We start from the raw sequence: 24,001 nt of genomic DNA, 5'->3' as shown, positions 1-24,001 counted from the left end.
TCCGCACAGACGAGCACGTAACGTAAGCCGCCACCGCTCATCACACTGCAGTCGACGAGTCGGGCTCCCGCAGATGTGATTCGGAGGAAGACGATTCACGAGCGGCTGAACGCTCGAGCTGCAGGTGCTCGATCGACCAGCAGAGGTCACTAGAGCGCAATGCAGTCATCTCAGCCGAATGAAAGCCTCCGTTTCCCCTCAGTGGCTCCGGGGCTAATTGTGCGCTGTACTGCAGGGCTGCCTGCCACAGTTTGCACAGGCATGGTCCATATTCCATAACAGAGAGAGGGGCCAGTCCATGAACTAGAACAGAGCCCTTAACCCAGCAGCCTCATTTTAAACCAGAACAAGGACACAGCCTTAAAGACCTTTGATGAAATATCTTCACTGATAAGACCATGATAAGATCATTTCTTACCCTGAGTGTAGTCCCTGTTCAGTATTGAATCAGCATGGTTTGATCAACATTATTCACTCTAAAAATCAAGTAGCCTCTTACTGAAGCTCAGGTGAAAGAACTCCAGGAATCTCAGCTCTGACTCTCCTGTGCATTACAGCACAGCAGCGTCCCACTTAGCATGTGGGACAAGTGGCTTTTAACTGTACATACAGCTGCTCCTGTCTGACCCCTGAACCTTGACCCTGACACTCACCCTGGGCAGGAGGCGGATGGCCTGCAAGAGGCGCTGTCTGTGGGCTGAGTTGAGGATCCCAATCTCCAGCAGGTCCTGGTCCTCCACAACATTGCTGCCCTGCAAGAGAAAATGCGTCAATCAAGAGCTGACAGCTGACTGACAGCTGACTGAAATATGAGTCTCAGAAAGAGGAGCTTTGTTATTGTAAATCATGTAACCATGGGTGCATGCCTGTGCATTTGTGTGCATGAGTGCATGTGTGTGTGTGTGTGTGTGTGCACGCATGTGCGTTTGTGTGCCACTGTGAGTGTATGTGAGTGTGTGTGTGCTCATGGGTATGTGTGCATGTGTGTGTGTGTGTGTGTGCGCATACATGTGTGTCTAATCTCTGCAGATGACCTTAACAAAGGACAGGCTGGTCACAGCAAGTGATTGACAGATGGCTGGGTCACGTGCTGTGATGTGAATTATTTGTGCTTTATGGCCCCGACTGGTGGCTCATAAATGTCAGTTAAGCTTTTATCAATTCATTTCCAAGAGTGGTGGGGAGGAGCTACACCTCTGTGGATATTCCGTATAATCTCTCATCCCACAAATGGCAAAACAGCAGCAAAATGAACCTGCCAACAGCAAACGCATGATAAGAAGATACTGCTCATTGTAACAGCCCTGATTGCGTTGATGCACTAGCCACAAAAAAACAAAACGGACGACAGCTGAAAAAATGCAGCTGTTTTCCGTGAGAGCAAAACCACATAAAACAACGAGGACACTCATATAAGGCTTGTGATTGGGAGGGTGTACGGAGGCGTTCAAATAGGGTACTCAGAAAATAACAAGTGCTGCCAAAAAATGGAAGGTGCTCAAAACAAATTATAATCACAACCCTAAGTTCATAAATATAAAATCACTATAAATCACTGCGATCTGTGGCTTTTAGGACCATATAAGCTTTTGGTCCACCTGAAAATCAATAAACATTCAAGTGTTGCAATTCAAATCCCCCCCCCCCCCCCCCATCTTCTTTTAGGTTGATATGGTATATTATCAGAATTCTCTCAAGTCTTAGTGGATAAGCTTATTGGAACCACACGCTTAGTATTATATCACCTAATCTGTAATTAAACTACATTTCCCAGGACACAAGTGTCCATCACTTCCCCCTATGACAGCATAACAAAGTGCGCAGCGCCAGAGCATGGATTGTGCTCATTAACTGCCCTCTGACTCGCATTTTTATAGCGTGACATTTCACACCAAACATTCCCGTAGCGTGCCCTTTTCGGAACACAACTTTATTACATCAATAGAAGCAACTTAAACGAGTCTCACAGATGACAAATTAGGCTCTAGTAGGAATGTCAAGTGCCATTTACTGAGTGTAAGCGCACAAGCATCACGCTATCTATAGTACCGCCACTGCTAGGCCAGGACACACACAATGTGGGACCCAGTGTGGGACAGACGCGTCTGCTGCTAGCTCTACACACCCAATCCAGGAAGCAGGCCCATACAGGCACCGAGCTCTACACACCCAGAACCAGGAAGCAGGCCCGTACAGGCACTGAGCTCTACACACCCAGAACCAGGAAGCAGGGCCGTACAGGCATCAAGCTCTACACACCCAATCCAGGAAGCAGGCCCGTACAGGCACTGAGCTCTACACACCCAGAACCAGGAAGCAGGGCCGTACAGGCATCAAGCTCTACACACCCAATCCAGGAAGCAGGCCCATACAGGCACCAAGCTCTACACACCCAGAACCAGGAAGCAGGCCTGTACAGGCACCAAGCTCTACACACCCAGAACCAGGAAGCAGGCCCGTATAGGCACCAAGCTCTACACACCCAGAACCAGGAAGCAGGCCTGTACAGGCACCAAGCTCTACACACCCAGAACCAGGAAGCAGGCCTGTACAGGCACCAAGCTCTACACACCCAGAACCAGGAAGCAGACCTGTACAGGCACCAAGCTCTACACACCCAGAACCAGGAAGCAGGGCCGTACAGGCACCAAGCTCTACACACCCAGAACCAGGAAGCAGGGCTGTACAGGCACCAAGCTCTACACACCCAGAACCAGTAAGCAAGTCCATACAGGCACCAAGCTCTACACACCCAGAACCAGGAAGCAAGTCCATACAGGCACCAAGCTCTACACACCCAGAACCAGGAAGCAGGGCCGTACAGGCACCAAGCTCTACACACCCAGAACCAGGAAGCAAGTCCATACAGGCACCAAGCTCTACACACCCAGAACCAGGAAGCAGGGCCGTACAGGCACCAAGCTCTACACACCCAGAACCAGGAAGCAGGGCCGTACAGGCACCAAGCTCTACACACCCAGAACCAGGAAGCAAGTCCATACAGGCACCAAGCTCTACACACCCAGAACCAGGAAGCAGGCCCATACAGGCACCAAGCTCTACACACCCAGAACCAGGAAGCAGGCCCGTACAGGCACCAAGCTCTACACACCCAGAACCAGGAAGCAAGTCCATACAGGCACCAAGCTCTACACACCCAGAACCAGGAAGCAGGGCCGTACAGGCACCAAGCTCTACACACCCAGAACCAGGAAGCAGGGCCGTACAGGCACCAAGCTCTACACACCCAGAACCAGGAAGCAAGTCCATACAGGCACCAAGCTCCCCCAGCATAGCTCTCTCTGTGAGGCCGCTGAAGATGTGCCTAGTCCGGATACTGGGAGGTCTTCTTCAGCCTGTTGGCCTATTAAGACCCAGAGTGGACATGGGCCTGGCCACCTCATTGGTTAATTAACACTGAGAGGGTCAGAGGATCAGGCAGTGATGAGGATGGCTGCAAAGACACAAGTAAGGCGTAGGAACCAAATTTTGGTTAATATGCAAAAAGCAATTATTACCTTCCATGTATATGGAAAGTTCATAATGTAATTAACATAGATAGGTGAGTAATAACATCAGTTATAACAGGCTGTCTTCCATCTCTGGTTTTCTAGAAATACAATTGTAACATGAAATAATGACAATTGAAATTCTTTTTGAATATTTTTTTTATTGAAATGTATTGAAACACTAACCTTAAAACTTAAAACTTTTAATTGCAAAATAGGCTATAGGCTCATCGCAGGCATCCATTAGGAACTGGGCAAAGGAGTCATGGGCTACCTGGGTCTGATCTTTAAAAAACATGAATTTCAGGTGTGTGTATTAAATTTTTTTTATTTGCTGACTTTTTAATTTATCTCCCTTATCGTAAACTATTGGCTAAAATTACAAAGCCAATACAATATACCTCTTTAGTTGAGCAATACCGTTGCTGAGTACTGTCGTGTGAGTACTGGGTTCTGTGTTTACTTGCACGTGTGTAGGTGCGATGGACTATGGTCATTTCAGTTTTTGGAATGCTTATATCGGAACTGTGAACTGTGTTGAGTAGCTGGCGTTGAGGAACTACAACTTAAGAGTAAAAAAACACTGTTTATACACCAAATTAAGACAATTCAAACAATTAAATTGATGTTGATCGATCAATTATTTAAACACCAAGAAAACAACACTAAAGTGTCAGTTAATCGCTCAGCACTATTTTGTGTGTTTGACCTTGTTTCGTTTGAATGTGGATTCTCGTCTAGCCCCTCTGGTTTGTTTGCTGATTGGATTTCACGTTTGAGCACTGACTGATTCCATTCGACTCCCATTCTTGCCTTAGCCCTTCTGAGTTGTCTGCTCAGTGGATTTTGTGTGTTTGACTCAGTTTCATTTCATTCAACCTCGACTCTCATTTTGCCCCACTGCTCACCACATAGTGACTCCGGTTAGTTGCAGTGCTCCCAGCTGGATTACCAATCCCTCCTTCGGGAGACTGTTTCATTATTTTGCTTTGTTATTTCTCTCCTATTATTTCTGAAGGTGACTCTGGGTGGAATTTTAAATCTCCTTTGGGGGTACGCTATTCGGACTCTGGGTCTCAGCCTGTCTCCAAGTGCAGCACTTAAAGCTGCCCCATATCCGGCAAGTCTTCGAAGACTAGCCAGGTTATAGTTAGTATTGGACAGGCAGGTAGGGACGGGAGTTACTAGTCGGTCTGCAGTATTATTTTCATCCCCCATTCCCACTCACTTCCCTTATCCTTTTCCTGTTAGTCTGACCTAGACCAGGTAGTAACAGATCAGTTTCAGTGCTACACTGGGATAGTCAGAAATGTGGTGTTCAGTATCAGTGCTATCCTGGCATGGTAAAGTGTCATTTAGTGTCGGTGGCTATATTATAGTAACCCAGTGTGATGTTCACTCAGTTACGCACAATTACAAGAAAATAAGGTTCAGTTTAATCTAATTTAGATCATCAAAGCCTGGCTATATCATGAAAAACTATCCCAGAAAGTCTCCAGAAGGAGACAGCGACGGAACTACAAAGCAGGGATATCTCCACAGAAATAGAAAATGACTTCAATTCCAACACACGAAGAGCACGTGGGAATATCTGCCATACCCACTCCAATATTAATTATGACTAAGGGCACTTCCAAAGAGCGCATATGGAGATTTACATTTATTAATTTTTAAAAAATACATTATTCTATAAATTCCTCCCCAGCTTCTCCCAGATACATCAAATACACCAACAGACTTGGTCGCAACAATCAATTTCACAGCGTATGCTCCGAGCAAACTCACACCCTGCGTTTAATGACATTCCCCGCATTCATAATGGCACTGTTCTACTCCACATGGATAACAACACTAAAAGATTAAATCACAAACAGACTTCAAGTGCAACAAGATAAAATAGGCAAATTTCAAATAAGCCTAACCCAGGCTTTCAGCCGTGAATATTCATCACGCCACTGTGCCAGTAAATGGCTTTATTCCTGGTATGTTAATGTAACGCACGCATGAACTCTTAAAGAAGTGCCACTGCAGGTTGACACACTGGAGGAAGCAGAAGGAGAGTTATGAAATGGTGTCGCTCGCTGCTTGTTCTCCGGGTACTGCGAAGAGAAACATCGTAAAAAGCACAGAAATACCACGTGGGGGAAATACCCATCACCCATGTGCAGTGGGAGGGGCCGAAAAGGAGCAGCTCATGTCAGGTGACCTTTTGGGCCCACCTGACACAGAGATGCAACATCTACCAGTATAAGAAAACTTATTAGTTCTCAATCGCAACTGAAATTAATCATGTGAACATGAATCAACTATGAAAATGTTATGCAGAAAGCACGGTGTTTCTCCGTTTTCTTTTCTTTGTTTTTTTTTTTTACTAATAATGGCAATATGTTTGTATGTTCGTCTGTCTTTTAACACTGATATTCTATGCACACACTCTTTTACTGTTACCTGCCCAGGGACAACAATGAAATTTAGCCAGATAGCTAATTCTGGGACAGCTAATTGGCTGCCCACTGGCAACTAGCCTGAGTACTAAGATACTTGCTGCTAGCATAATATAACCCCCCATCTGTATAATGAATATCGTTTTTAATTCCAAATGATATTTTACTGCAAATCTCTCTACAAGTTAATACATCTTCAATTCTATTACAAGCCTGCACTGCAAGTTGTGTCGATAAGAGCATATGCTAAATGAATGTAATATTATGCATTTCTATTTTGAGCTCATGCCTCAAACAGAAATGTTCTTTGGCGGAAGAGGACTTACAAATGTTAAAACATAGATTTTACAGTAAGTCACTCTCTTCTTATGATGAATTTTGTTATATCTTTGATTCTATTTTGGTTCTAAGCTTTTTCCGGTAGCATGCCGATTACAGTCCCCTGTACTGTATGTTTGCAGCTACACAGTGTAAAAGGATTAGGGAATGGTGCTTCCCCATAATTTGGAGCAAAAATGGTTCATCTCTGGTGCTTTTAAGATTTCCTGACACACTGAAACAGACACACACACACACAAGCATGCACCAACTCAGACATGCATGCTCGCACACACGCACGCACACACACACACACATGCACACACACACACACACAGACATGCATGCGCACACACTCAGACGTTCACGCATGCACACACACACACACACACAAGCATGCACCAACTCAGACATGCATGCTCGCACACACATGCACGCACGCACACACACACACACATGCGCACACAGACATCCATGCGCACACACTCAGACGTTCACGCACGCACACATACATTAATGACCCCGCTTCGGTCCAGGTCTGGGGAGCTGATGCAGGACTACGCATCACATGGATCAACCCACTCGTGCTGCTGTTGCCTTGGCAACCAGAGGAACACATGCAGGTCACAGTGATGTAGCAAGGAAAGCAGCAGGGAGTGGCACTGCCAAACACCAACACAACAAGTCATTACAGACATTCTCACATACGCACGCACACACACACGCACATACACACGTACACACAAGCGCACACAAACACACACACACAGACGCAGACACACACGCGTTCATGCACACAAACAGAATCTCAATGTTGTTCTTAAAATAAGACTAAGGAAAGTGGCAGTATCTGAGTTTCTCTCTATATACCCTATAGTACTGTTTCTCTCATGAGCATCCCCTAGTAATTAACACTGTTCTACTTGTCTATTACGCATCGCCTGTCTACCTGTTCATTACACACCTGCAAATGATGCACCTTCTCTTGCTACCTGTCCATCATGCACCTGAAAATGATTTACCTTCTCTCTCCACTAGTCCTTCATGCACCTTCTCTCTTTACCTGCTCATTACACACCCACCACCTCTACCTGTCCATTAAACACATGCCCTGACTGTCTACTACAAACATACTCTGTACCTGATATTCACACACCTGCCCTACCTTCCTGTTCATAACACACCTGTCCTATCTGTGTGTCCACTTCACACCTCACCTGAAAAATCTACTTTCAATCCCACACAGTGACCAGATGACCAGAACCTGAAGCTTCTACTTTTTTGATGACTCACAGGCATTTATGTGACTAACACCTTGAGAGTAGGTGTGAGCATGAGGTTTTATGAGGTTTTCAGCTGCACACAGTAAAATACATACACTAATGTTAAGCTGTTATGCTGTTAAGCAGAATTCTGCACCAGGGAACGGGTCACCATCCCTTACACATATCATGCACTTTACTTCAGACATTACTACACAGATGATAGACTTCATGACAAATATTGGCATACAATAAACCGGCTTTACTGCAGACACTACCACATAAGTCACAGGTTTTACTGCTGAAAACTGCTAAGTAAACAAAGTTCTATGCTTCAGACAGCACTGCCCATATAAAACCCTTTTACTGCAGGTACTGCACACGCATTCCTCCAGATAGCACTAAATGAAGAGTGTAAATCAGTAAAACCCTTAATCCACACAAGTGTTTTTAAGAGAGGCCGTGGGCTGGATTCCTCTCACAGGTAAAGCAGGGGAACGGTCGGGAGCGCTGGGAAGGGAAGAAGTTAGCGCAGCGCTACGGCTTCTCCACGGCAGGGAGACGCACGTGGCTGTGGCACGTCTGAGGCGGGAATGGAGACGAGCGGCTCTCTCACACACACACACACAGACATACACACAGACACAGACATACACAGACACACACACGCACACAGACACACACACACACGCACAGACACACAGACAGAGACATACACACACACACACACATGCACACAGACACAGACATACACAGACACACACACATGCACAGACACACAGACAGAGACATACACAGACACACACACACAGACACACACAGAGACAGAGCGAGCGGGAGAGGAAGGGAGCCGCGTCTGCACGCGGGGAGGAAGAGCGGCGGCGGGACGGACGGTTTAAAAAGCAGCGATGGCGGGGTCGCCGCGGCGGCGGCGGGCAGGGGAGAGCGACGGCCAGACGGAACGTACTCACCATGAACTGCACGCTGTCGAAGCCGTTGGCCAGCAGGTGGTTCTCGTACTGGACCAGCCCGATGTTGTCCAGCCACTGGCCCACGGACTGGACGGGGCAGCGGGGGCCTGTGAGGGGGTGCAGAGGCAGCCGTTTGAGCAGGGAGTAGCCGTCCACCCGGTAGCAGCGGCAGTCCGGCTGGGACAGCTGGCACTGCCACATCGTGTTCCGCGCCAAGTGGCTGTCGAACGACCCCGCCATGCGGGCTCGCCGCCCCGGGGAGGGGGGGGTGGGGGGTGTACCGGGGCACGGAGGGAAGGATGAGGGGGAGGGGGGGAGGGGTGAAAGAAAGAGGGAGGGAGGAAAGGAGGAGAGGAGGAGGAGGAGAGGAGCGGAAATCCCAGAGGCTGCGGGGTGGCGCGGCCCCTCAGGGTCCGGCGGTCGGCGGGGTCGCCATGGCGAGGGGGCCGGGGGGTCAGGGTCCGCGGGCGCGCTCGGAGGGGCTCTCTCAGCTGTTGCGCCTGGCCGCTGCTCTGGCTGTCTGTGCGCGAGAGCGCTGCTCCTGCCTGATACAATTCTCCTTATCAACTACTCCTACACTCATCTGTATGCTCCCTCAGCCTTTCTCCTCTTTCTCTCTCTCTCTCTCTCCCTCCCTCTCCCCCCTCCCTCTCCCCGTTTCTCTCTCCCCCCTCTCTCTCTCTCACTCTCCCTCCCTCCCTCTCTCTCTCTCTCAATCCTCCAGCTCCCAGCTCTCGCTGTACATCGCGCTGCTGATAATAGCCATCGGATCAGCCCCTGCCTCTTTGTTTGGGAGCGCCGCGCTTCCTCCTCCCACACGCGCGCACAGCCTCCGATGGGAGCAGTCACAACACGCGCGCACGGGCACACGCGCACGCACACACACACACACACCCCCGCCAAAACAAAGTTCAAAAGCCCTTTCCCCGCCTTCTCCTTCCTGAGGAATTCTCAATCGGCGAAGCTCGATTCACAACACGTTGATACACCACAGAGAGGTAAACAACTGCAGAACTGTACACCTCTCTGTCTGTTTTTCTAACCCAGTCCCCCACCTCTCTCTTCCTCATTCACTCTCTCTCTCTCTCCCTCCCTCCCCCTCTCACACACACAGACACATACAGAGAAGGGCATTTCCATACACACCGGGGACAAAGTGAGTAACACAAACAGGGTTTATTCCGTCGCGGTTACAAGCGTTTGGAAATGGTGTCTATTTGTGTGTGGAGGAGAAGAAGGGGGGATGAAGGATAGATGAGAAAAAAGGGAGGAGAGGAGAAGAGAGACAGGAAAGGGGGGAAAGAGAGATGAGAGGAGAGACAGGGGCAGGTTGAGTGACTCCTCCCTGGGGGGGGGAATAAAAGGCTTGGAGGATGACGGGGGGGGGCATGGACGCCCAGGAGCTGTCCGTCATCTCAATGACCCCTTTGTCCTCCTGACAGGGTAAAACCCCGCCCCTTTCCCTGTGGCTTCCACGGCGATCGTTTATCAGCGTTTGGAAGCATTAGCACGCTTAGCGACCGCGGCGCAAACGCATCACGCTGTCAGTTGGGCTGCGCCGTAGGGCTGGCCACATCTGCCAAAGAGACGTAATGGAGGGGCGGGTGTGACGGCTCTTCCTCACCGCAGCCAATCACGCATCGCCTCACGACTTCAAACGTGACACGAGCTAGCCACTGAGGTCCGCTGAGGATGGAATAAATGTCCGCCAAATCATCTGAAGACCTCCATCATTCAATGCCGTGGTAGACCGTAATAAGATTTACAGTGGGTTCTACACTGTAAACAGGCAAAGTGTAGAATAACCCAGCAATGTAGCAAGCCACAGCATAAACTAACAAAATGGAACGCTCTTCAGTTTAAACCAATACCCTTCACAGCATGAAACAGCTAAGGGTAACAGAACAGGGGAAAGCAGTGGGAACCACAAACATGTAACCATTTACAGTACAAACCAGCAACAGTCAACAAAATCAACAGGCAATATCTAAATCATCAAAGTCTCTAATATCTCTGAGCATTTGTAATGAGGACTGTTCTTCTTTCTGTTTGTCAAATTTCCAAGATGACAAAACAGGAGGACCTCACAGTCATACAGCCTGTTTTACACACACCCACCCAGCAGCACACGTATAACACGCAGAGTCTGCGCATCTCCAGTACCTGATTGGTCTTCCTGGATCTCCCTCAGCCCCGTGCCGATCCCCGCGCCGATGGAGCTCATGATCTTATCGATCTACAACGAGGAAAAGAAACGGGGGAGAAGAGACAGGTTCACGGGAATCCAAAATCAACCCAGCCCCCGCCCTACCTCCCGTCCCCATGGCCGTGGGTTCACTGGACGCCCTGCCCACCTCCTCTACACCTCCGCCCCAAACCCAGCAGGGTCGCCCCACGCCCCATCCCAAAACGAGTGAAGGCAATAACCGAGGACCGGTATTCAGCCACTGGTCTGAACACCTTAACAGAACAGGACAGAAGCTCACTGCAGAGACTCCCGCCCACTAGGAAACCATGGGGGATGTAGTTCCTAAAATTAAAACTGTTCCCATAATCCCACACTCCCCTTAGGAGGTAACGAGCGCTGCCTGAGGATTGCCTTTCCCGAAATAGACCATTCCCATTATCCCACATCCTCTGCTCTCCCCGTGATCCCTTCAGTAATCAGCAATTAGCCATTAATCGCCGCTTAACAACACAAGTCTACAGCAGAGGAGAATGCGAAGAAGGAACCATCAGGTAAAAAAGGACGGGAAAAATATTCATGAGTTGCATCTTCTGTACTCTCATATGTATACGTAGGGATTCCGCACACACAAAAAAACAGGATCGGTTCTAGGCATAGGCGATATAAGTGGTCGCCTAGGGCGCCATCCATATGGGGGGGGGGGGGGGGGGGGGGGGGGGGGGGCATTAACCATCTGGGAGGCGGCAAACGGAAGGAAAGAAATTGGGAAAATGGAAGGTGCCCCGTTAATCATATTCCACGGGATTCATCGCTAACCGCTGCCCATCAGCCATCTCTCCAAGGGCGGCACAAAGCCAAGAGCCTACCCTGCAGTGGGAAGTGTGAAGACATTTCAGCATGACTCTCAGCTGTAACCCCAAAGCTTCCCCAACCTCACACACCTCCAAAATATGAGCCCCGTGCCATAGACCTCCACAAAACATCCCCAAGCCCACCTCTCCCCAAACCTGGGAGTGTCTTGTAATGCTCTGGCTTACAGTACCTGGTTGATATTGTGCAAATTCCAGTTATAGTCCTGGTTATCACCACGATACTCAAATTCTAGTTCATTCTAGTTATGTTGCTAGCAATGAAATCACAAGTAATTAGCATCCGAGTTCAGGCCGACAACAGCAACTTCACTGGAGATGAGCTCGTTTTAGGAAAATGAGTTTCACGTTAAGTAAAGAGCATCATCAGTAATACTTTACTGAATCGCATTTCACCAACAGAGAATATATAGAGCCTACTTATCGCTCTGCATTGTGCGTCTCTAGCTCAGACACCTGTAGAAAAGCTGTCTAAATCAGCCGACAGCGAGAAATGACAGCTATCTCTGTATTCTCCTACGGCTGGGACGCCATGATTACAGCAAAGTTCTTGAGTAATGAAAACCGCAGTCTTCATAATTAATTTCCAGTATCTTTCCCCTTTTTCGATGTCTCTGACGGCAAACTCGATATAACAAACTGCAAAGGGCATTCTTTGGAGAGATGTGTGTTTATGTGATGCGAGTGTTTTTTGTGCGCAAATTAAAAATTCCCAATTTCCTCTTTCCACAACGGCACGACACCACCCACTTCCACTCCTACTGCTCCAGGGTGTCGAGTATTCTCAGCTGAGGGGGGCCTGTCCTAAACCAGTTAGGCACTGCAAATGCCACAGAAACCCAAGCCGCACTGACGCACAACCGAATCCGCAGTGCGTAGCTGTGGACTATTTTGGGTACGAACGACAACGAAATCTCCCATTAACGATCCTTACTTTCGGGGGCTAAGGTGACCTTGAATACCTGACTACGGTGAAGCGGCGCATAGTCAGAGAAGAGCAGTCAGAGAGGCGGTTAGTCATTTGCACCTCTGTCGCCATGCCGACGGGTTTCTCTTACCTCCTCCCACTCGGCGGTGAAGGAGGGGGTCCTCTCCAGCTTGCCGGCCGGGTTGGGCGGGGCCCGCCCCGGCCGCAGCTCCTCCTCGATGGGGGAGACGGAGATGAGGTTGGACTCGGACTTGGAGAAGTTTCTGGAGAGCTGCAGGTCCAGCACGTTCCTGGGGACGGAGCGCATCCTCCCCAGGGTGCAGGCGCGCTCCTCGAACCCGGCGCCTGTCGCGCTCGTCCCGCCGGCCGCCTCCCCGTTCCTCACATGCCGCGCCCCGGCGGGGGGGCACGCGCGCTCCGCCTGGTCCTGGTTCACCCGGGTGTGGAAGATGGTCCTGTACACCACCTGGGGCTTGGGCTCCCGCGGGGCCCTCAGGCCCGAGGCCTCGCTGTCCGCGCGCGGGAGGGGGAGGGGCACGCCCAGGCTGGGCGCCTGCAGCAGGTTTCCCTGGCGGTGGGCGGGGACGGGCTCCGGGGCGCTGAGCTTGCGTACCTTGCCGTACAGCTGGAAGGGGTTGTCCGGGGACTCGCAGGCCGGGGACGAGCCGTGCAGCAGCCCGGCGAACTGCTCCGGGACGTGGGAGTCCCGAAAACTGCGCTCCGCCGGCGCCTCCCTCTGACACGCGGGCTCCTCTGCGGGCGAGGGACGGGAGGGAGAGAGAGAGAGAGACAAACACAAAGACGAGGTCAGTGAGGAAGAGGAGGCAGGTGGAAAGAACAAGAGAAGGATGAAGAGGAGGCAGAGAGAGAGACAGAGAGGGAGAGAGATTGAGAGAGACAGACAGGATGGTCCAGTGTCGGGTTCCTGTGTCCTGTGTCTGCTCCACTGAGCGTGTGCAAACATCTTCACTTACAGCAGTCAGCTGACCACTACAGTATGATGTCACAAGCGTGCTCTTTACGGTCGTCTCTTCTGTCTACGCTTAAGGAACGGGCTATTGAGTAGGTGCTCTGAGGTGAAATAAGGCCCAGTCGGACGCACTGTAAAGTGCTCGCTCTCTGCTGTCTGTGTGCAGTGGGGCGGGCGAGTCAGCATCTCCCGCTCTCCACTCCGGTGTGGGGGCGGAGGTGGGGGGGCAGATGAAACCTCACAGCCGTTTGACCCCCTCAGGCCAACAAGCATGACACTGAGACAAAAGCATCTCTTAAGGAGGCATCCCACAAACAGCACAAAGGACTCTGAAAAGCACTTCCGCCAGGTAGCGCCTGAACCCGGGGAAGGGACGGAATGGTCAGGGGCCTGGTAGGAGAAGAGGCCTGCCTTGTGATTGGTCAGGGAGTCCATGCTTTAGTCATGCATAGTTTGGCTCATTGCTGGAGATGCACACTGATTGTGCGTACACCCAACCCCCCCAGGACTAAAACAGGCACAAAGGGAAAAGGCTTCCTAGTGTAGCTCAGGAGTCACATGACCAGCTATAATGTAAGCAGAAGCTATGATACAAGAGGTACCAAATAATAATTCAGTAGTTTCATTACGTAACCAACTCAATGTCACAGTAACAGTCTTTTATTATGCCGACTATTTACTCTCAGTGTGTAATGTCTGAGTGGGGGTTAGACCGCCAGTGGTCAGTATCAACACACACAGACACACAGACAGAGACAGAGACACACACACACACACACACACAGTCCAGTGAAGACTGGTCTAGGCCCTACGGTCCAGAGAATGCACTCCAAAAAGAGGCACAGAAGCGAGGATACTGATATCCCACAATGCTCCACACACATCTCTCACAGATGGATGTGTAACCAGCAGACACCAGAGGACCAACAGTTAAACAAACAAAAACAGCACGTCTCCCCACCGTGGGAGGGCGACAAGCTCTAATTGGGAAGTCCTTTGATGTGCATTCAAAAGACGTGTAACGCGGACTGTCTGAGCCAGGAGTGATTTTAACAGAGAGATGTTTATCATTCAAGAAGAGAACGGGAGGAGTGATGAGTCGATGATGGGGGGGATCGGTAGGGCCAGGACACTGGCACCTGTGTCACCATGACAGCGTTTCGGTAACTCAGGGCAACAGACGGATCAGCGGACGCAGATCAGAGGGGACGCACTGTCACATCCGGTAAGAGAGGCGTAGAGGCCAGCAGCAGGGTGCGCAGACCAGTCTCGCTCCTGTTAGTATACAGTGTATATAAAGTGTGTACCAGTGCCAGCACACAGACTTACCTTCACTTAAGATCAAATTACAACCGCTCACAGACAGAGGAAGAGAGAGGGAGAGAGAGAGACCTAGAGACAGAGAGAGAGACATAAAACACAGAGGACAATACAGAGGTCTCTGACCTCTGGACCATCCAAAACCATCAAAATCAGGAGACGACATGCCTTAAAAGGCTTCTTTTGGATTTTATTTCTGTCCTCTAAACCAAAACAGCTCTCCACCTTTCTTTCTGTCTTTTGAGCAAACCTGTTCTGACTGCTGTGCGAAGCGCTGCTCGCCCTTCAGAGAGAACCCTCCGGAGCAGCGTCCTGCTGGTACTGCTGCTCTTTGAGAGCCACAGGCTTTCACTGTGGCTGTTAACAGGCTAAAATAATGCAGCTATTCCACCTCACCTGGTTTCCTGGGTCTGAACTGAGCTGCTGAATTTAAAATGAGAACTAAAAGCAGTCGCTTGCTAGGGCCAGGGTTAAGGATCACTGCTCTGGAGAGTGTCCAGCATAGCAATAGTATGGTATACTGTAAAACTACCAGTGAGCATTTAAAACCCCCCCTCTCCATGAGGACACTTGCACTGAGCGGCGTCGTCACTAGGAAACTGACAGGAACATCGGAGCAAAAAGTGGAAAAATCCAATTAGGTGCCAGGATTATAAATCTTGCCGGTGTCGGTTGGCGAAAAAACAAGACGGGGCAGCGAGCAGAGGAAAGAGCATCGGCAATAATGACGAAGATAAAAAATGGAATTCTTAAACAGGTGCCGAGAGGTCAAAGATAGCTCCAAAACAGACTCAATTATTCAAAGTGCCCTTCAAGCACCACTTCCTCCAGACGGAACACCACGTCCAATGGGAGGCCCCCATCTCGGCGGAGAGACAGCTCTGAGGGGACTCTCTTTTTGGTGAGGGGGGAGGAGAGATGCTTGGAGACACAGTGATGGTGGTAACACGGACTGCTACTCACGTCATGGCAAAACCCCGTAGGAAACATGATTAGAGGGCACAACCCTGGGCTTAGAGATATAGTGCGTAATCCTGTGTGTGTGTGTGTGTGTGTGTGCGTGTGTATACATGCGTCCGTGTGTGTGTGCGTGCGTGCATGTGTGTGTGTGTTTGTGTGTGTGCATGTGTGCCTGTGTTGTCCAGTATGGCATGAGAAGTAGATCATTTTACAGCTATTAAAACATAGTCTGGAGTCAATTTGTCTTGATTAACATGCTTGCCAGTTACACTAAGCTTCACCCATTAGTGGTTGATTTCTATCTTTAATATAGTAGAAAGGCCTTTGTGTAATTCACATTACAGAAAGAGATTCGGTTCTTGTTATTACATACAAATTTTTTAAATTAAGAGACCGAAGAACAGCTTTTAATCTTTATTTTAACTAAATGTACTTTCTGTGAAGTGTTCAAAGGGGCCACTACCATAATAAATTCACGCAAAAAAAGTAATAAGCTGTTAATGAGAGATTCTTATTCAAATCGGTGTGCTTCTTAATCGAAATCAGAACAGGCAGGGGGGCAATTACTAAATAAGAACAGTGAGCATAACCCAAGGTAAGTGGGATGTGTACGTGTGCCTGTCTGAAAGAAAGCAGAAGAGAGAATGAGAGAGAAAGAGAAAGAGTCTTTCCGTGTGAGAGAAAATGTGTATTCCTTTTTTTAAAAGGCGCTCAGGGGACCAGTTGTGAAGTGCTGGCGATTAAAAGGTGATTGCCTTCTCGCCATTCTCCCGCTCTTAGTCCCAGGCAGCTCAGACTACAAGCAATCCGTCTTCACCGCAAAGGGAAGCGCTGCTACACAAGGCTGACCGAATGAAGGCGATCGTACAACGTGGTCCCATCAAGATGAATCCTCAAACTAAACGGAACGTTCTTTTCCATCGAACGAGATGGAAGGGGATTTCATTATCGTTCGGTTGAGGAAGATGCGTATTATCTCAGCTCCAAAATGAAGAGAACTGCAGGAAAAAAAAAAAAAAACATATCTAAACTAGCTGCCTGAATGGGGGCTTTTGCAAAAATGGGGAAATCAGAACGTCTTCCTCAAGCCTGGATCATAACCGTAGCGCCTGGCCTAGGTCCGGACGCGGCACACGGCACTGCCAGCCAAGCTGCAGTACACTAACCGTGAGGGACAGACCATGCGTCTGCACAGTACCGCCTTAATACATAATTCAGACGATAGCGCAGTCTTTGATATTCGCTCTCGAAGTCCAGCTGAATTGCTTTTATCCGTGAAGACGCGCTTCAGCCGGGTCCGTTCCTGGCTGCGGCGGCAGGTGTTTCCGGCCGACAAAGCAAGCCTCGTGTTCGCGCCGTCTCCCGCTTCTGCTCGCCGCTTTAGTCGTCGCCACGACGCCGAATGACGGCGTTCGCCGGCGCAGCCCACAAAAGCGACCCAGAGCGCCGCGTAGCCCCTCAGCCAGTCCGCCGCCGGGGAGCGCCGTACCTCTCCGCGCTCCAGCCGTCTCTGGCGGCAACAGGTGAGGTCTGGTCACCATGGAAACTGCGGTCTGGCTCCACGGAGCTCTGGGCGAAAGCCTCCGGACTTCAGGAGGAGGAGGAGGAGGAGGGAGCGGAGCGGAACGAAGGGCTCTGAGTGAAACCGCGTTCGGAAAGTGCCAGAACTAGACGGAGCGGTGCCTGTCTGTACCCCCCCTCCCCTCTGTCACTGGCCCCCGCTTCATTTCTGCAACCCCTGGTGCGTTTGAGGACAGGTGCGGGGTGCTCCAGGTCACCCGAAACAGCCTTTCACCCACTGAAACCTCAGATCCAGCCCTCCAGACGCGCAGTCAAACTGCCTCGACCTCAAACACCCCACTGATCTGATACACACACAGCCTGAGGTCAAATCTCAAAGTGCTTGCGGTTCACATTTTGTTGCTTTCCCCCAACACTTAGAAGACAGATCTAACAGCCAACCGCAGACTACACAGCGTGAACTGAGTGAAATCACTGGGGGATCCTGTGTGAATTGTGAGTAGCAGGGCTAATATTTTCGTAAAAAAGGAAGTTTTAATAAAAGTCAATTCCAGACTATGGGTAATTGGCAGTAGCTCTCAGAAGTCTACACACTTAATGGAACAAGCCACAAAAATCGATACAAATGATGTAACTCTTATGACATCAATACACTGGAGTTTAAATTGGATACCACTTCTAATATGAGCCATTGGCATAATATGCTGCAGAGTGAAGTGATCTCTTCCCATTTTAAGTTTTTATCAAACAGTCTGTTTCCCAGTAAATTGAAACATGGCAACAATTCAAACTGCAAAGTTTTACTGATACAAAGTCTTGTGTTTATTTTTGCACTCTGGAGCCCCTGCAAAGCAGGGCTTGCCAACCCTGTTCCTGGAGATCGACTGTCCAGCAGGTTTTCATTTCAACCCTGATTTGGCACACCTGATTCTACTAATCAGCGGCTCAATGAGATCTCTAGATGATGTGTGTTTTGTTCAGGTTTCTCTGACCTACAGGACAGACAGATATGAAGGAACAGGGTTGGGCAACCCTGCTCCAAAATGCTGGCCGAAATGTGTTTTTGCAAACTGAAAGACCACACAAAGAGGTCTTGCATGTTTGATGGGCTCACTTGGGTATTTGCACAAAATGTATTCAATGTGTTCTCCCAGCGCTCCAGCCAATATTCTCTCAGTGCGTGTCCGCCATGCTGTGACGTACCCCAGATACCCAAAAATAAGGGAATAAATCAATGTCAGAAAACATTTTTACGTAATCTGGCAGAGGTAATGAAGTGGCCGGTTCACACAGCTCATTGCAGCAGACAGGCCGAACGTGTAATCATGCTAACTGTGAAACGAAGGGGCGGAGCCATCTCAATCCCAGGCATTTACTCCGCCCGCGTGAAATGAAATGAAAAAGCAAGCTTGCACGTGTGCGCATTGTGAATGTCACGGGCATTACTTAGCTTAACCATCCCCATCACGGTTTCAGCTGTCGGGTCTGTGTGTGCGTGTTCGTGTGTGTGTGTGTATGTGTGTGTATGTGTGTGTGTGTGTGTGTGCGTGCATGTATACGGATCCGTGTGTGGCCTGTGTGTGTGTGTGTGTGTGTGTGTGTGTGAATGTGCGAGTGCGTGTGTGTATGTGTGTGTGCGTGTGTGTGTGTATGTGTGAGTGTGGGCATACGTATCCGTGTGTGGCCTGTGTGTGTGTATGTGTGTGTGTGTGTGCGTGTATACGGATCCGTGTGTGGCCTGTGTGTGTGTATGTGTGTGTGTGTGTGCGTGCGTGTATACGGATCCGTGTGTGTGTATGTGTGTGTGTGCGTGTGTCCGTGTGTGGCCTGCGTGTGTATTGACTGCGTTTCTTATGCATCTGGACCGTGATTCACGCGCGTGCGAGGAGAGGCCTCGTAATTACAAAAGAATGGATTTGTATGCCAGGCGCTGCCGGGGGTGCCCTTGAGCGAGGCCGTTCATCATAACTCCGCTTCCGCAAATTTACAACTGTCAAAACTGTCAAACCGTTAAAAACAAAGTCCCGTCACACTGTCGAAAGCCTTGAAAGCTGTGGCTGGCGGAGGAGACTAATGGGCAGGGAGGTTGCAGGTGTGCGTCCCAGGTAAGGCACCCCTGTGGTGCATTCGGGCAAAGCACTTACCCTGAATCGCTTCAGTACATATCCAGCTCTATTAATGGACACTACGTAAAAAAAAAATTGCGTGGTTTCTCTGGACAAACACCAGCAAAGTTATTGTATTTATTGCAAAACCTGGTCAAAAAAAACGGTGAGGACCATGTAAATTTCACGAAAAAAAACTATTCCTGCCTACGAAAAAACACCACAATCCCCCTGGCTAACCCTCTGAAATTATTTGGTGAGAAGCCATCATGACAGTAATCACAGCAGCAAGGAGGAAGAATGTTTTTCTCCTTCGCTCGTACCATCCCAGGTGAGTTTACACGCAGGCTAAATTTAATCACTTTCTTGGTTTTCTCTCTTTTCTTATTTCAGTTTGGTTTAATCCCAAAGAGAGAAGTGTTGACAATTCTCCCTGGATCACTACTACTAAAACAGATTCTCAAAAAAATAAATAAATAATAAAAAATCATGGCCCTCCTGTACTACTGACAATCAGCTCATCTTACTCTGGCTGTGTCCACAAGGCAACGAGAGCAAGTGGGAGAGGGAGGGAGGGAGAGAAAGAGAGAGAGAGCGAGAGACAGACAGAGTGTAAGTGTGAGTGAGAGACAGAGAGAGAATTGAGCAATCAAAGACAGACAGATGACTAATCGCACAAATTAAAACCCAGCGCTGACGAATGACAGGTCCAGCGATGGCTGGCCCGATTCCACTGGGCTTAATGACCGCATGTTGTTACTCCGTGTTTAACAGATGTTTACCGCGCTGCGCTGAACCGCAGACCCGTCCTCCCTGCCAGAACAGGTTCCTGTCGTTTGTGAACGCGGACCAGCGTCGACGGGCCGGCAGCTGTGAGGAACGCTTCGAGACAAAAATCAGAGACAAAAACAGCGAATAACAAAGTTAGTTTCGCTAGAAGAAGGAGGAGCAGCGCGCTGAAACTCCGGCACTACTGGGGCCGGCATTCGGAACCCAGGCAGAGCGAGGTGCCCGACTGTGGCCCCGGGCTCCAGCCTGACAGCCCGCTGCAGTGAAGACAGCAACACGGCAGCGCCGGGCTCTAATTATTGTGCTCAATGACACCGCTTGTTGCAGAATAAGGCCTGTGTGTGTTTTATCTCAATACAAAAAAAAAAGTTCCGGAACAATCCGAATGTTTCCCCCACCATTAATTTTTTTTTTTTTTTTTTTTTTAAACAAAAGCCAGTTTCGCACACAAAGCTGTAAATACGCCACGGCTAAACACAGCCTTTGCAAATCTCGCTCTTCTTTTTCACCCCCCCCCCCCCCCCCCCCCCCTCCCTCAATTCAATTCAATTCAATTCAATTCGCTTTATTCTCTCTCTTGATTTCTCTTTCTTTTACTCCCCAAATACGCGTCTTAGGCGTGGAGCGGGACAGAAAACGGACGACCGGAGCACGTTAGCGTCTCCCCGGCGCGACGCGGACCCCCGCTCCGCTTTATTAAAAGCACCGCGCCGCAATATCAGAGCTGCCAGTCAAACCCCAGCGCAGAGGCAGCTGGGAACCTGTCGCTCGCTCGCTCGCTCGCTGCTGGTTATATAAGCGCTGACCAGATTTCGTTCCTCTGCATGCGTGTGCCAGTCAGGCTTTGCACCTATGCTTTCGCAGAGCGAGCGAACGCGCGTCGTGGGGTAAATGAATCTTTTTCAGACGCAGTGGTATTAAACTGCACCCTGCACGCGTCCTTATCTCGGTAAGGAAGCTTTGTCTCAATGTCTGGTAACAGCATGCTGGGTATTAAAACTACTCGTTGAATACTGAATTTCTACTGGCTCATTGTAACAAATGTAACAAAAAAAAATACCAATAAACCCCTATTTAGTTGGCAAAACCTATGAGTGATCGTGCTCTTTCCATGTTCTCTTTAAGGGAACGGGAGACCTAACAAAACCCAGGGGGATTCAGAGGCGGCTGTGCACGTGTGGGGGTCACCGCACACCCCAGTGGAGCTCAGTCTCCGACTCCCCCCCCACCCCCCCCCCCCCCCCCCCCCCCCCCCCCAAACAGCCTGCGTCATCCGCGGTCGCCCCCCCCCGAGCCTCGGCACAGATAATTAGAGGCTTTTCTCCAGAGATAACCGCACATCAGTGAGCGCGGGGCGGGGGCCAGACGACCCACTTCCAGGTCTATTCCAGGGTTATCGACCGCGATGCCTTCGTGTCACTGCCGGGGGATCCTCCGTTCAGGAAACGGTTTTCGGTCTGTTTTCGGTTTCCCCCGGCCGGTTGTTACCCCGCGGGTGTCCCTGCCGAGCCCTCGCTCCTGAGCCCTCTACTGCAGAACGCCGCCGATCGCTGAGAAACCTCCCGCCACGCCGCGTAATCCGCTCGAACGCTTACAGCAACAAAACGGAGGAGTTATTTATTTAAACGAGGGAAGCACTAAAAACAAAACAGGTCCTTAGACAAACTGTTACAGCAGTAAAACCCCGAGCCGCCTCTCGATGTGGTGAGATGACAACAGCCGCTTCGAAGCGAAAAAAAAAACAGGGTTTGCCACAGCGAAAGAGGAAATAACACGATAACCTTACGACCTTAAGAAGTTCTTTCCTTTCCTTCACAGTGAGAACCAACTCTGGGGAAAGGAGACCTGTTCTGCACAGACTGTAACAGCAAAATATCCTGTGCACTGCAGCACGCATACTCCCATTTCACACCTCACACATATTCTGTCTGTACGTACGATGGAGAATCTGAGCCTACAGACCGTTTGTACACCTGACCTTTCAAAACAGACAGAATGTGTGCGAGGTGTGAAATGACAGTATGTGTGCTGCGGCACACGGAATATTCTGTCTGTTCTACAGGCTCATACTGTATAAATGTTGGTGAATCTGTGCCTACAGACCTTTTGCGCACCTGACCTTCTGTCAAAAGATAGGCGGCTATAAGAAGATAACTAGTGAATATCAGAGGCAACAAAAATATACAGTAATATTGCATTACAGGGCACTGTTTATGAGAACATAGGCAGGACAGAGCGGCCCACTATGACCTACAACTCTGCAGAGTCAACGCTAACCAAACAGACTCTATAGTGACAAATATGACTGGACAGGGTCACGACCAGACACACGAGAAGATGACAGGAACTAGAGAGAAAAAAAAAATCTGTTAGACGATGTGCAGAGTTTAACGTTCTTTATTTTTTCATCGAGTTTGCGGTACCTGCAGTGTGACTCACCATCACCTGAGGCTGTTTGATGCAGGCGGAGATCGGAGAGGGAACGAAAACTGTGAAACATGACGATGAGAGAAAGAAACCTCTGTGTTCATCACACGTGTATGAGAAAAAGAGAGAGAGACAAAGAGACAGAGAGAGAGAGAAAGAGGAGGAGGGAGGGAGGGAGGGAGGGAGGATGTCAGGATCTTTCCTCCTCCCACACAGGAGAGGAAGGAGGTAGGATGAAGTGGAAGGGTTCTCCATCACAAGAATGGACCAATTCCACCCTCGCACACTGGCCAGAACTCCCATCTCTCCACGCACTCGCTTTCTCTACCTCTGCACCTCCAAGCTGCCCTCCCCAACACCTGTCCTGAGACCTCCAGCATTCCTCACACTCCAATCCACACTGAGCTCCTGCTTGCCCCAACTCAGAAAAAGGCAGGTAAATACTACCACCGCCAACAACAACAGCAATAATGCATCATATTCATCACCATAACACAGTTATAAATTGCCCACGGTAAACTGAATTTTTTTTCATTCCATCATGAAATGTATTTTCCATTTTCCGCTGTTTTCCCAAAGACATTAAAAAGTGACAGCTGCAGCATTTTTACTGTTTATTATAATAATAAAATTAACCGGCTCGGTTAATGTCTCTTTTTCATAATGTACGAAAGCTCCACCCGTCTCTTTATGGAGAAACACATTCATTCACATGCAGGACACATTTTCATACATATAATTACACTGGGGATGCATCAAGGCCAAGGACACAATAAGTCCCAGCTCATATGATCATTAACATACAATTAAGCCTGTTGAAGCAATGTCCTTAGACTTGTTGTAGATCTCAGAATTACCACCCTATTACACTGTAAAAAAAAAAATAATAATAATTTTTACTGTAAAATACTGGCAACTGGGCTGCATGAATTCTACAATAAAAGTAAAGGTAACGATAGATTAAGCATATGGTGGCAGGCTGTACGTCTAACAAATGTTAAATGCATTACGGTGTCCGTAAATAATACAATTACATTTCAGCAGTATGCAATTTCGTACCCTCTGTATTTTACAGAACTTTACCGTAAAATTCACACACATTCTTTACAGCGTAGAACGAATCTCAAACGCATCCCCAGAAATGTCCTTCCACACACATTTTAAACTACCGAACGTTCCACTGGTGCTTGGGTCCCCATTGGGGAAACCATGTTACAAGTTATTAACCCCCCGAAATAACCTGTTCACACGAAGCACACAGAAACCCGCGGAAGCCATACTCAATCAGTGCACATTGACTTGTGTAAAGAACAGCAGCCCTGATGTTCCTCTCCCATTTTATCCTGCCTGGAGCGGTCCTCAGGGACCGTGTAATGTATTCATGGAATATAGAGGATATTACTTATAACAGACAGAGGAT

The 24,001-nt window shown here is 49.2% G+C and overlaps 1 protein-coding gene across 7 annotated transcripts in view; it reads right to left on the bottom strand.

The window, feature by feature from the left end:
• Positions 1–24,001, bottom strand: part of LOC118231558 (ankyrin repeat and sterile alpha motif domain-containing protein 1B-like) — a 177,789-nt gene that overhangs the window by 38,388 nt on the left and 115,400 nt on the right. For all 7 annotated transcript variants that reach the window (XM_035425466.1, XM_035425467.1, XM_035425465.1 and 4 more), the window contains 4 exons: positions 12,620–13,242; positions 10,668–10,740; positions 8,505–8,611; positions 654–752 (listed from right to left, as the gene is read on the bottom strand). In XM_035425466.1, coding sequence (XP_035281357.1) covers positions 654–752; positions 8,505–8,611; positions 10,668–10,740; positions 12,620–13,242 — 902 coding nt within the window. The remainder of the gene's footprint in view (positions 1–653; positions 753–8,504; positions 8,612–10,667; positions 10,741–12,619; positions 13,243–24,001) is intronic.

This window comes from Anguilla anguilla, chromosome 7 (genome assembly GCF_013347855.1).
Source record: "Anguilla anguilla isolate fAngAng1 chromosome 7, fAngAng1.pri, whole genome shotgun sequence".
In the NCBI taxonomy this organism is placed as follows: Eukaryota; Metazoa; Chordata; class Actinopteri; order Anguilliformes; family Anguillidae; genus Anguilla; species Anguilla anguilla.
This window is presented reverse-complemented; position numbering and strand designations above follow the sequence as displayed.